The following is a 13,439-nucleotide window of genomic DNA, read 5'->3' as shown; positions in this document are numbered from 1 at the left end:
TGAGATATTGAGCTTTAAAGATTTTGCATTCTAAATAGCAGAGCTGATAGGTGGAACATGTCTAATACATAAAAATTACAGGCACCCAAAACATTTTCTGAAAGTACAATATCAAAACCCTATCAAATTTAGAACAAGTCAAATGCAGATAGAACCTTCTGATCCTAAGAACTCACTTTCTGCTTGGAGTTAGTTAAAACATAAATACAAAAGTTGTAGCAGAATGTTAAATGTGATGCTTTCTATCACATTTTTTCTGACATTTATTTTAACTTATTTGTATGCTTACAATATTTCCTGTTATAGGACATATTGTCTTCTTTTTTATTCAAAAAAGCTTTGCAAGTTATGTATAAAGGTCAGTGCTAGTTGTGGAGTGAAGAAGTCCACTTTAGGAACCAATAGTTTAAGTGTCCTTTAGTTAAACGAAAACCAGCTACTGTAATAAACTGTCCCACAAGGTCAGTGTAGCAAGTCAGTATGAAGGCAGTTTTGTTTTATATCAAAAAGGTGACTCTAATAAGCCAAAATGTCTTATTTTGGAAGAAAGAAGAAAAAGAAAAGCTGGATAAATGAATGAAATTAATGTTTATGTTGTAATTAAGACCCATCAGTTCAAATGTGCACTATTCAATTAAATTTAAGACAGTAAGTATTTAAAAAAAAAAAAACTATAAAAAGACAGGCAGAGTTACAGCAAGATGTTTTCATGTTTTTTAATAAACTTTTCCTGCAGACATTGAGCAGAGCAGCAACATGACAAAGAAGCAGAACCTGATCCTCTTGTCTGTGCTCATTGGCTCACAAAAAGAACCCTATGGAACAAAGTCAGAGTTTGACTTTGAAGATAGAACCTTTTCTAAATCACATACAACTTTAAAAAACACCTCACACAATGTTAAGAAGTTGTTAAAGAATAGGAATGTGTGGAAAAAATTCAATTTTGGCAAAATTATCTGATAGAAGATGTATTTGTATTTGTTAATGCTTTGCTTATTTGTTTTTCCTGATGGTAGGATTACATGCAGAATGTTCATGGGAAGGAGATAGACCTTCTGAGGGTAACGGTTAAGGTTCCAGGGAAACGTCCCCCCAGAGCGGCACCATCAACTGGACCCCTGCCTGGACTGAATGGATTAGTCCAAGACGTAGCAGGACTTGAAGGAAGTGGTTCAGGTGAAAGAGCAGAACTACAACTGATCTGAGCTTTTAAATCAAGCAGTGTAGAGAAAAAGGTACCAACCTCTATTATAAGGCCTGCCTGTTATGACGGCTGAGGATTGGAAGCTCCCAACTAGAGCAACGTGGTGTCTGTGTTGTGGTAAAAAAAAAATCATGTAATGTAATTGTGCATAAGCTTACATTAATCAGACAGAAATGAAAAATAAACATAAGTTAGGCAGAAATTAGACATAAATTAGAGTAAAACATGTAGGAATAGGAATAGAAGTATATCTGTTAGCATATTTAAATGAGCATATTAAGCAGATTTGTTGCATTTATATGAGAGGAGGTGAGAAGTAATTTTAAACACAGCTAGTATGAACATAATCAGGAGCAGAAATATTGAAGCGTCTACAAGAAGTATTCTGGATGTTTATTCTGGGTATTGCTCTTCTGCAGTTATTCTCTGGGTTTATTCTGACAAACACTCTTAAAAAGGGCAACTGGTAAAAAGTTTAAAACAGTTCAAATTTACATTCATTTAGTTTAAACGTTTCATTTAGTTTAAAACATTCATTTAGTTTAAACCATTTCAAAATAAACTAAAATTATGAACAGAATAAAAAAAATGACAGTTCTGATATTTTGTACAAAGTGGCTGTGGCCAAATACATCTCTTTAATAAAGCACAACTACACACTTAAAAATGATAGTTCTTCATGGGTTCTTTAGTAAAGAAAATGAACCATGAACATTCAAAGAACACTTTCTAAGGGTTCTTTGCATCATGAAAGGGTTCTTCAGATTGATGGAGAGTGTTCTGTAGATGGTTCCACTCCAAAAAGAGTTCTTCTATTGCTATGATGTCAGGCCTGTCACAATAGAAGAACCCTTTTTGGTGCCACACAGAACCATATACGACACAGTCTAAATCAATCCAGAACAATTTACTGATACAAAGAATCTTTTAATCATGGTTCCATATAGAACCATTTTTGCTAAAGAACCCTTCAAATATATAATATATAATACTACTAATAAAACAAATGAGCAACGCAAATAATGTAATTCTTATGAAGTCAGTAACTAATGTAATTACACAAATTTATACTGTAATATATTACATTACTTCATTACAGGGAGAAGTAATTACATTTCTTTACTGCGTTACTTTGTACTGTTACTCCCAGCACTGCTTGGTGTCTTTACTTTGCCACCTCCCACTTATTACAGGGAGCCACAGTAAATGATTAAAAATCTATTCTTAATGGTAAAATGGTATTACTGGTAAATTTATTGATAAAATTGCTTGTTGTTTTATCTTTCGGTCACAGCTGCCGGCTTCCCGAGTGGACTCATAACTGTGGACGAGGGAGCCGGAGTCATGAGCCCTGCGGGTCACCGAGAGGTGCAGCGAGCACCGTTCACCCTCTCTAGCAAAGTTCAGAGTATTGGTATGCATACATATAATCACCACTCTTACTTATGTTCATTCAGCTTGTTTTACACCTCTGGGGTCCACAATCACACCCGTGTATCAAATTCTCTGTTTCTATATCTGTATCGTCATGATAATCCAGCACAAAAATATAGTTCAAACATTTCCTGAATCTGTAGAGCTGCCATTTCCATTCCACCTCACATCTGGAGTTATGAGCCTATGAACTGGGGCTGTACTACATGTCATCTACTTCTCACCATATGGAATGGGTGGATTCCAATAGACAATAGATCAATAGACACTTAGGAAATCACACCGGAAACCCTTCATCCTTCATTCAGTCCACATTGGAGACACATGTGAAATGCCTTGCAGAGAGTTTACAGCTGCAAGTTACTGCAGTGCTTTTGGAAAATAGTGATGAACATAACAGAACATTTTGATATGTAACATATGAGTATCGTGTTATATGAAGAGCCTTTAAAGGAGAATTTAAAAATCGAGAAAATGCTACAAGACCCCAGAGGGTTAATGATGATGATAATAATGATGAAAATAATAACTTTATTTATGAAGCACCTTTCATTATTGAACAAGCAGATCAAAGTATTTTAAAGTATGTCTAAGTAAAACAGTAAAACACTGTAAACAATGTAATAGTGTAGGGCACAAAACAGCACATTTATCAAATCAGACACGCACATGAGCCTCTGTGATTATGTCAAATTTAGAGATTGAGGGAGTGTTGAGCCCCCCACTGATAAAAGACCCCAGTACATCTCCAGTGACTGACCGGAAGAAGCATCGGAGGAAGAAGAGTATGAATCAGAGAGCGGACACGACCATCGGTCAAGCTGAAGGTGAGTGTTTATGTGTGAAATGTGTAAATTAGCTGAAACGTCACTTGAACTACTGCAGGCAAACACTTTACAGTTTTATAGCCTGTGCTTGACTTTCATTAATTATTTTCAGAATGGCCGCAGATTTCTCTCTCATATTTGTCTCTTTATCTTTTGTCTTCTTGCTTGTCGTCCAGCTAAGCGCAAAATGTGGAAACTGAAAAGCTTCGGTAGCTTAAGAAACATTAACAAGACAGGTAAACAGAACAGGTTATCATTCATCACCTGCTGTCAGGCACAGCTCTGATTAATCGCTGCGGGGTCCGCCTCATCACTGGAACTGCTTTATGGTTAAACTCCTTTGGCCTCAGCTGCAGCATTTGTGATAGAATTGAAAAATTAGACTGAGGGACCAGATTCAGCCTTGCACTTTCTCTGCTGAAAGATATTTTCTGACAGGCAGCGTAAGAACTTTTCTCACACCTGAACAGTCTTTAGAGCTAAAAAACTAAACATATGTACTCTCTGAGTTTATGCCTGCCATGCAGAGAGCTTGAGAATCATATGGGCAGACCCCACAGTGATGATGTATGAACTGTGCTGTAACCAGTCTGTGTGCTCTGTGTGGTGTTTTACATGCTGTGTGAACTGTCTACTTATACATATCATGTATCAATGATAAAACTACACCATTTCATTAATTACAGTTTCTCTACATTACATTTACGATATCTCTTCCATCGTGTTTCGTAACTCTGTGCCATCAGCTGTTTGGTTCCACTCCTGACTGAATTTCTGCACAAATCAGCGTGTGAGATGTAGACAGAGTGATACAAACTAGTTTGGTGTGAAATGGTTCAGACTTCTTTACAGTGGTGATGATAGGAGGTGATAGGGGTCACCATGACTACAGTACAAGCATAGACATTTTATTTACTATCCAAAACGACCAGTGAACCTACATGTGTCTTCTGAGTTTTATATGGATACTGCAAAAAGCTTGTGAAAACATCTTGAATCTAGAATATTGTAAAGAATATTGTAAACATTATAAAATATTTAAAAATTCTGTTTAACAGTTATTTGCAGATAGTCTATTGTTTTATATATGTAACTTTTTTTGTAATAATTTTTGAATCAAAGTATTCAATGCTTATTTTTTGGTATATTTTGAACAAACAATATACAGTTGGGGTCATGGCAAAATGTTAAAAATAAATTACAAATTAAAATAAAAACACAGCTGGCCCACAGATTTGTTGAGATTTTTAATATGGCCCTTTACCCCCTGGTGTAAAGTGTGTTGTTGTGGTTTCCCATGGAGCCGCTGTGCTTCAAGACAAATTTCATGGCAGTGTGACGATAAAGTGTGTATCATTTTGTATCCTATTCATGTTTAGATGATGAGAACTGCGAGTTCCTGATTGTGTCCAGCACCGGACAGACATGGCACTTTGAGGCTCAGAGTCAGGAGGAGCGGGATTCCTGGGTACAAGCCATCGAGAGCCAGATCCTGGCTTGCCTGCAGTCCTGCGAGAGCAGCAGGAACAAGGCAAGAATCATCATCTCTCTCATCTGACAGCTCTGAAGGCCTCTGAGGGTTCAAGCCAAACTCTGGCCTTAATGATTGAGACACTGACTTTCTGTGCACAGCTTTTAGATTAGTTTTGTTTTTATCTCAATGGATTAAACAGATAAATATTGTAGTCATAAACAGCCAGTTTTTCTTTATTTCTTGTTCTTCCTCTGAAGTGAGTGCTCAGTGTAGTAGGTCCTGACCTCTGCATGAACTTTAGTATGAGCATCACATGTTCTAACACAAAAAAGGAAACTTGAGAATAAAATATAAGGGCAAATCAGCAGCAACCATCACCTTTGTTCTCTACACTAGCGTTCAAAAGTTTGAAATCACTTTTAATGTTAACCATTTTGGATCATTTATATGAAATAACTTACAGCATGTAATAATTTAGATGTTTTCATATTCTAATATTTCAGTAATTCACTATTTCATGTACTTTAGCAACAATAAGAAGTTATTCACGAATAACTAATATACTGCAATCATCTATTTATAGGATTGTTTGTGAGGTTATCTATTGGATGTTGATTTAATTCTCAAGTTCATGAGTTCATCCTTCTGAACATTCTTTTCTTTTTTTGTTTCATTAAATTCTATATAATTTATTTGTTACATTTTTAGCTAACAATTATTTATAGTTATATAAACCTGAAAAAAACTGGTGTATTATACATCTACCTGTTAACATACTGCTATTATATTGTTGAAAACTGAACGCTGGTGTATTAATTCACTAATTCAGTAAAGTCCTTTACATAAAGCTGTTGAAGTCTACTCAATGTTGGATGTTTAATGATATTATCTGATACTAAATAGACTTAAACAGCTGTAGTTAAAGGGCTTTACTGAATGATAGATACCCCGTCCTTATTTACACTTGGAAACATGGAATTTGACCAGGGGACCATAATTTTTTGCATAGCCTGTACATGGCATCTTCAAACTGTTTAGTAGTTTTGACTACAGGTTACTGTGCATCGTCAGTGATATGACACTTACTGCTGTCTCTATGAACAGAATTTTACTGTACTCATAAATGTCTGTGTGAGTTTATATATTTCAGACATCTGTCAGTTGTTGAATGTGTGTGTGTGTGTGTGTGTGTGTGTGTGTGTGTGTGTGTGTGTGTGTGTGTGTGTGTGTGTGTGTGTGTGTGTGTGTGTGCATTTATGTGTTCTGTAGGCGAGAAGGAACAGCCAGAGTGAAGCAGTGGCTATTCAGGCCATTCGTAATGCTAAAGGGAACAGCTTCTGTGTGGATTGTGACGCCCCCAGTGAGTCTCTCTCACTTTCTCTTTCTCTCTCTCACTTTCTCTTTCTCTCTCTCTCTCTCTCTCTTTGTGTCACTCTACCTGAGATTTCTTTTCATGTCACATTTCCCACTGTTCATAGCCTGTCTGTCATTCTTTTGTCTCCCTGCTGTATTTTTTCCATTAAAGGGCTCATATCATGGATTTTTTAAAATAAAAGAGTTTAATGTAGCATCAATATATTGATTGTTTCAAAACATAACATTCGTTGCCCAATTGGTTGTATTTCTTGTCACAAAAACAGACATCTTATTGACAAATATCTGTCCATTCAGCCAACAGCAGTATAGCTGTGCCCATTCAACCTACATCAGCGTAGCTCCACCAATTCAGACTACAACTCCAATTCTAATGAAGTTGGGACGATGTGTAAAACATAAATAAAAACAATACAATGATTTGCAAATCCTTTTCACCCTATATTCAATTGAATACACTACAAAAACAGGATATTTAATGTTCAAATGCATAAACCTATTTTTTTTTTTTGCAAATATTCACTCATTTTGAATTTGATGCCTGCAACATGTTCCAATGAAGTTGGGACACTGGCAACAAAAGACTGGAAAAGTTGAGGAATGCTCAAAAAACACCTGTTTGGAACATTCCACAGGTGATCATGTTAATTAGAAACAGGTGAGTGTCATGATTGGGTATAAAGGGAGCATCTCTGCAAGGCAGCATCCACTTTGTGAACAACTGCATGAGCAAATAGTCCAACAGTTTAAGAACAAGGTTTCTGTACGTGCAATTGCAAGGACTTCAGGGATTTCATCATCTACAGTCCATAATATCATCAAAAGATTCAGAGAATCTGGAGAAATCTCTGCAAGTAAGCGGCAAGGCAGAAAACCAATATTGAATGCTTGTGACCTTCGATCCCTCAGGCGGCACTGCATAAAAAACCGACATCATTCTGTAACGGATATTACCACATGGGCTCAGGGACACTTGGGAAAACCACTGTCAGTGAACACAGTTTGTCACTCCATCTACAAGTGGAGGTTCAAACTCTGCAATGCAAAGCAAAAGCCATATATCAACAACACCCAGAAACGCCGCCGGCTTCTCTGGGCCCGAGCTCATCTGAGATGGACTAACGCAAAGTGGAAAAGTGTCCTGTGGTCTGACGAGTCCACATTTTAAATTATTTTTGGAAATCATGGACGTCGTGTCCTCCGGGCCAAAGAGGAAAAGGACTGTCCGGATTGTTATCAGCGCAAAGTTCAAAAGCCAGCATCTCTGATGGGATGGGGGTGTGTTAGTGCCCATGGTATGGGTAACTTGCACATCTCTGAAGGCACCATTAACGCTGAAAGGTACATACAGGTTTTGGAGCAACATATGCTGCCATCCAAGCTATGTCTTCTTCAGGGACGTCCCTGCTTATTTCAGCAAGACAATGCCAAGTCACATTCTGCACGTGTTACAACAGCGTGGCTTTGTAGTAAAAGAGTGTGGGTACTAGACTGGCCTGCCTGCAGTCCAGACCTGTCTCCCATTGAAAATGTGTGGCACATTATGAAGCGCAAAATACGACAACGGAGACCCCGGACTGTTGAGCAACTGAAGTTGTACATCAAGCAAGAATGGAAAAGAATTCCACCTACAAAGCTTCAACAATTAGTGTCCTCAGTTCCCAAACACTTATTGAATGTTGTTAAAAGGAAAGGTGATGTAACATAGAGGTAAACATGCCCCTGTCCCAACTTCTTTGGAACGTGTTGCAGGCATCAAATTCAAAATGAGTGAATATTTGCAAAAAACAATAAAGTTTATCCGTTTGAACATTAAATATCTTGTCTTTCTAGTATATTCAATTGAATATATTTTGAAAAGGATTTGCAAATCATTGTATTCTGTTTTTATTTATGTTTTACACAACGTCCAAACTTCATTGGAATTGGGGTTGTACATCGGTATAGCTCCACCAATTAAGCCTACATCAGTATAGCTCCACCAATTCAGCCGACAACAGTATAGCTCCGCCCATTCAGCCTACAGCAGTATAGCTCCACCAATTCAGCCTATATCAGTATAGTTCCAACCATTCAGCCTACAGCAGTTTAGTTTCAGTTATTTTTGGTTTTCCAAGTGTAGTTGGAGATAATTTACAACAATGAGCAATGATCCCCTAAAGCTCTGATCTCATAGCTTCTTCTCTTCACAGATCCAACATGGGCCAGTCTAAACCTGGGTGCACTGATCTGCATCGAGTGCTCAGGTATCCACAGGAATCTGGGCACTCATCTGTCCCGCGTGCGCTCCCTCGACTTGGACGACTGGCCCTACGAGCTCACCCTGGTGCTCATCGCTATTGGTAACCACACAGCCAACAGCATCTGGGAGAGTCGAACCAGAGGCCGTCATAAACCCCGTCCTGATGCCACGCGGTGAGTGATAGACAGGAGCGAGCAGTCTTATCTATAAGAATGAACGGGCCAGTCGTGGGCTGGAGGTTAGGCAACCAACCATGTGACCGGAAAGTTGCCGGTTTGATCTCCTCGGCTGATAGTCCATGACTATCTGCCTCCATCTTGCCCTATCCACTGCCTCCTCTACTTTTACACCAACCATCTCCATGTCCACCTTCACTACATCCATAAACCTTCTCTGAGGTCTACCTCTTCTCCTTCTACCCGGCAGCTCCATCTCCAACATTCTTTGACCAATATATCCACTATTCCTCCTCAACACATGTCCAAACCATCTCAACCTGGCCTCTCTGGCTTTATCTCCAAATTGCTCCACCTTCACTGTCCCTCTGATCTGCTCATTTCTAATCTTGTCCATCCTTGTCACTCCCAATGAAAATCTCAGCATCTTCATCTCCACCACCTCCAGCTCAGCCTCCTGTCTTTTAGACAGAGCCACAGCTTTATTTACATATTTAAACAAAATAAAAACTTTATCCCGAAGGTATACTTAGCGCTGCGTGCAAATAGTCCCTTCTTCTCTCGCTCTCTCTGGCATGCATTTGGCCTGGAGGACAGTGTTCTCTCTCTACTCAACTACTCAGTGAGAGCTCGTTTTAAAAGTTGTCCATGCTAAATCAAGGGACAGGAGCAGCTTGCACCTGTGTGAGAAGTTGTCACGGCGGCTCCATCTCTCCACCGCCACAATACATAACAGTGAACAACTCCAAACAGCTTTAAATGAGTGTGTGATGAATGGCATTTGGGCAGTACCATGCCAATTGGTGGGGTGTAAGCTTCTTTTACTCGTTAGCTACATTAGCCTCATATCTACAGTGCTAAAATTAAAGAAGCAAATCTCAGACACAAAACATAAATTGACTGTCTAGATTTGCGGTATGAAGAGGATTTGTGTAAATTAGATTTTTCACCAAATTATCAACAGAAGAAAAATTAAATAAAAAAGAGAGGATGCTTCTAATAGACTTTATCTGCTAAAATTATACAATTATTAAATAATACAATTGTAGGTTAGAATTCAAGTGTAAAGTCTAGCTGATAAACAGCATTTCTTTGCTCGTCTTTTTTAAAGGGTACCCATAAGGGGGCACTGTAGAGGATGATCACACAAATATTGCTTATGCCTCAAATAACAGGCCCGATTCAGCAAAGCCAGATGTTGTTGTCCTGTTCAGTTAATATTAATATTGTTGCTGTAGATACCTTTACATATTTACTACTGTCTGGACTCATAAGTATATAAAGATAGGTCATAAGTATAATAATAAAAGGTATGTTTAAAGTTTAGCCCCACCCTTTCAGCCTACAGCAGTTACCCATTCAGGATACAGCAGTTTGGCACAGCCCATTTAGGCTGTAGCTGTTTAGCCATGCCCATTCAGGCTACAGCAGTTTGGCCTGGCCTATTCAGGCTACGGCAGTTTGGCCTGGCCCATTCAGGTTACAGCAGTTTATTCCCACCCATTCAGCCTTCAAAATACTAACTTTTCCACAATGTCTTTTTTCACAGTGAGGAACGCGAGTCATGGATTCGGGCCAAATATGAGCAGAAGCTGTTTTTGGCTCCACTCTCCTCTCTGAGTGACAGCTTAGACGGATCCCTGTCTGCTCGCCTCTATAAAGCTGTGATGGACAGAGACCTCCCCAAACTCCTCTTCCTGCTGGCACACAGCACTAAAGAAGAAATCAACACCCCGTCTTCCTACATGATGCGATACGGCAATGGAGCGGTCCATGAATCATTTTCTCCCCTGCATGCCGCCTGCCAGCTGGGAGATGTTGTCATGACTCAGCTGCTGATCTGGGTAAAAGAGATTAAATAAGCCCGAAATAATCATTTAACAGTTAGAGGCGTTGAGTTTTTCACACCACATCATATATCATTATGAATAACATCAAACAGACAGGCTTAAAAAGAAGGTCTGGCTTGATGTTTAGGCCTCAAATGATCTCAAAATCAATATTGGACTGACGAAGATGTGATGGCAATAGTAGATAATTCACTCACACCCTCAGAAGACACATCCTTCACCAAGTTTAGACTGAGTTCTCTTTGAATTCTGTTTCAGCACTTATAAAAGACCTCCTCTGCTAGTGGAGATCTGAAGCACAACCGACGATATAAAATGTTCCTCCGCATGTTGCATGCGATTACATGTCGACCAGAGAGGTCTCCAAATCCCCAAATCCTACATTGCGTTGCATATTAAATTTTTCTGTCCATCTCACTTTTTCCAACACTTGCACTCTCTCTCTCTCTCTCTCTCTCTCTCTCTCTCTCTCTCTCTCTCTGTACAGTACGGTAGTGATGTGAGGAGCAGGGACGCTCTGGGTCAGACAGCTGTCGCCCTGGCACGCCGTGCTGGGAGTCAGGTTTGCGTAGACATTCTGCTGCAGCATGGCTGCCCTGCTGAAATCAGCCCCACCACCTCCACCCCCCCGACCACGTCCCCATCCGGGGCCGCCAGCCCAAGCCTGTCCCGCAACAGCAGCTCTGCCAGCCTCAGCCGACCCAGCTCCAAAAGAGCCATGTCATAACACTGGAGCCTGAGGTCTGAGGTAGAAGGTAAGATACGCTTAAAAACAATAATATTTACGTTTCATAATCAACCATGATTTTCAGTATGTTCCATAATGCAGTTCGAAATAAGTCCAGTAGGTGGCAGCAATGTATTAAAGGTGAAGGCTGAAGCCCCGCTGCTCAAATGCTGTATGTTGCTACGACAGAATTAAGTGATAAACATAATGATAATTCTAATTTATTACATCGTCTTGACACGTGATTCATGTAAGTGATCCAAAGCTGAACGAGAGCACTACAACTGTGGATTCCACCATGGCAACATACAATTTACATCATTTGCAGTTTACACCATGTGTAAAATCAGTGTAACGGTCACCCTTTCACATGCCTCATAATCTGCTGCTGGCATGAAATTAGAGTTGTATTCATCACCATAGATCAGGAAAAATGATTGATTGGCCCTAACATGTTAATTGTGACCTACCGGTAACACTGTTATGTATGCTTTGTAGGTAAGGAATTGGAGGTACCATCATTCTATGTATGGCTCTTATGGATGGATCAGTGCAACCGCTGGATTGCCACCCATATGTACTGCAACACTTCAGGACATCACCAGACTTTTCATTTATTTCAGTAGAAGGGCTCAAACCTCATCGCATCACAAAAACTCAAAGCAGGAGAGTAAAAGGTAAAACTGCTTCTACTGATGAGTCCTTCTCCAAGATCATTCCAATCAACTACATTAATAGTCCAAAGACGTGTAGACACCTGTTCCTCCAGTATTTCTTAATATAAGAATATAAGTATTTCTTCTATTAATAGTGAGTTTGCCTCTCTTTACTGCAGTACCAGGCTCTACTCTTCTGGGAAGACTTTAAGCTAGATATTGGAACATTCCTGTGACAAATTAATTAAGCGTTTGTGAGGTCAGGTACTGTTGTTGGATGGTCAGTTCTGAATCACTCCAATGCATCCCAAAGGTATTGGATGGAGCTCCATCACTCCAGAGAACACAGTCCCGCTGCTCCACAGCCCAATGCCAGGGGGCTTTATCCTCTAGCCCATGCTTGGCATTGGACATGGAGACCTTAGGACCATGTGTAGCTGCTTTTCTATAATGATTATTATACACGCTGTGTGAACACCTGCATCAGCAATGTTTGCAGCTGAATTTGAAGAGTGTCTGGATACATTTGGTCTTTATTTAGACCTAATGCCTAAAAGTGTCCAAAGGAAAAACACTTTTAGGTACAACCTTCCAGAACGAGGTCATCCCACCCTGAAATAGAACAACAAAGCAACTTCAGGTCCTCCATATTGTGGTCCTGACTGACAAACTCATGTGCATGTGTGAGTTGGAGGTCTAGAGAGTCTTCTGATTGTTTCCTGCTTGCAGCCTTTCTGAACAAGAAAGAAAGAATCCTGCAGTTCCTCTCATTTTCCATCAATGTAGACTTGACATTCATAATATGAATAAAAGTCTAAGAGCTCAGATTCAGAGGCCTGCAATAACTGGAAGACTTTCTTTGGGAGGAAGACAAATTCAGGATAAACCTCTTAACATCTCACAGACCAAGAAAGCTGAGGTTTGGTTTCGTATTCACCAGCTTCTTTTTCAGTTTTTTCATTCCACCTTAAATATAATATTAGTATCTTTTCCGCTGTAGGGCTGCATGGTTCTGAGGGCCGAGAATAAATATTCCAGTTTCCTTAATACAGCTTACCCATCCTCAGGGCTGCAGAACCTTTTGGACTTGACAGAACTATTCACTGGTTCTACATTACCGTCACTTTTGTGCGCTTCATCCTGAATTATTTTAAAAACGAAAAAAAAAAAAGTTCATGATTTTCAGTCCGTCAACTAATTAATGTCAAAACATCAATCTAACAAGAATTGCAGAATGTGGTGCTAGCTAGCAGAGATGAGCATTAGTTTTGGTTAGCATTATCTCTGTCCACAACATAAAAAATTTGATTTGGGTGAAGTCGATCCCAACTAACTGCTTCTCTGTGGGTACAAGCTCAGATGATATAAGCTAACATTTGAGTTGAGTGACTGGTCGGATTGACAGAAAACTGTGCTATCCAAAGTATCCAGAGCACAACCATTTGGATAATAAAGACTAAAGCGTAAAGTCGAGT

At 39.5% G+C, this 13,439-nt stretch overlaps 1 protein-coding gene across 1 annotated transcript in view; it reads left to right on the top strand.

Annotated features, from left to right (window-relative positions):
* Positions 1 to 13,221, top strand: part of LOC108424586 (arf-GAP with GTPase, ANK repeat and PH domain-containing protein 1) — a 37,354-nt gene extending 24,133 nt beyond the window's left edge. The window contains exons 11-20 of the mRNA XM_017692716.2: positions 1,017 to 1,176; positions 2,499 to 2,618; positions 3,337 to 3,465; positions 3,642 to 3,701; positions 4,845 to 4,996; positions 6,209 to 6,299; positions 8,506 to 8,728; positions 10,281 to 10,575; positions 11,069 to 11,336; positions 11,807 to 13,221. Coding sequence (XP_017548205.1) covers positions 1,017 to 1,176; positions 2,499 to 2,618; positions 3,337 to 3,465; positions 3,642 to 3,701; positions 4,845 to 4,996; positions 6,209 to 6,299; positions 8,506 to 8,728; positions 10,281 to 10,575; positions 11,069 to 11,308 — 1,470 coding nt within the window. The 3' untranslated portion in view covers positions 11,309 to 11,336; positions 11,807 to 13,221. The remainder of the gene's footprint in view (positions 1 to 1,016; positions 1,177 to 2,498; positions 2,619 to 3,336; positions 3,466 to 3,641; positions 3,702 to 4,844; positions 4,997 to 6,208; positions 6,300 to 8,505; positions 8,729 to 10,280; positions 10,576 to 11,068; positions 11,337 to 11,806) is intronic.
* Positions 13,222 to 13,439: the final 218 nt, after the last annotated feature.

Source organism: Pygocentrus nattereri, chromosome 21 (assembly GCF_015220715.1).
Source record: "Pygocentrus nattereri isolate fPygNat1 chromosome 21, fPygNat1.pri, whole genome shotgun sequence".
In the NCBI taxonomy this organism is placed as follows: domain Eukaryota; kingdom Metazoa; phylum Chordata; class Actinopteri; order Characiformes; family Serrasalmidae; genus Pygocentrus; species Pygocentrus nattereri.
Note: the sequence above shows the minus strand (reverse complement) of the source record. Positions and strands in the feature narration are given on the sequence as shown.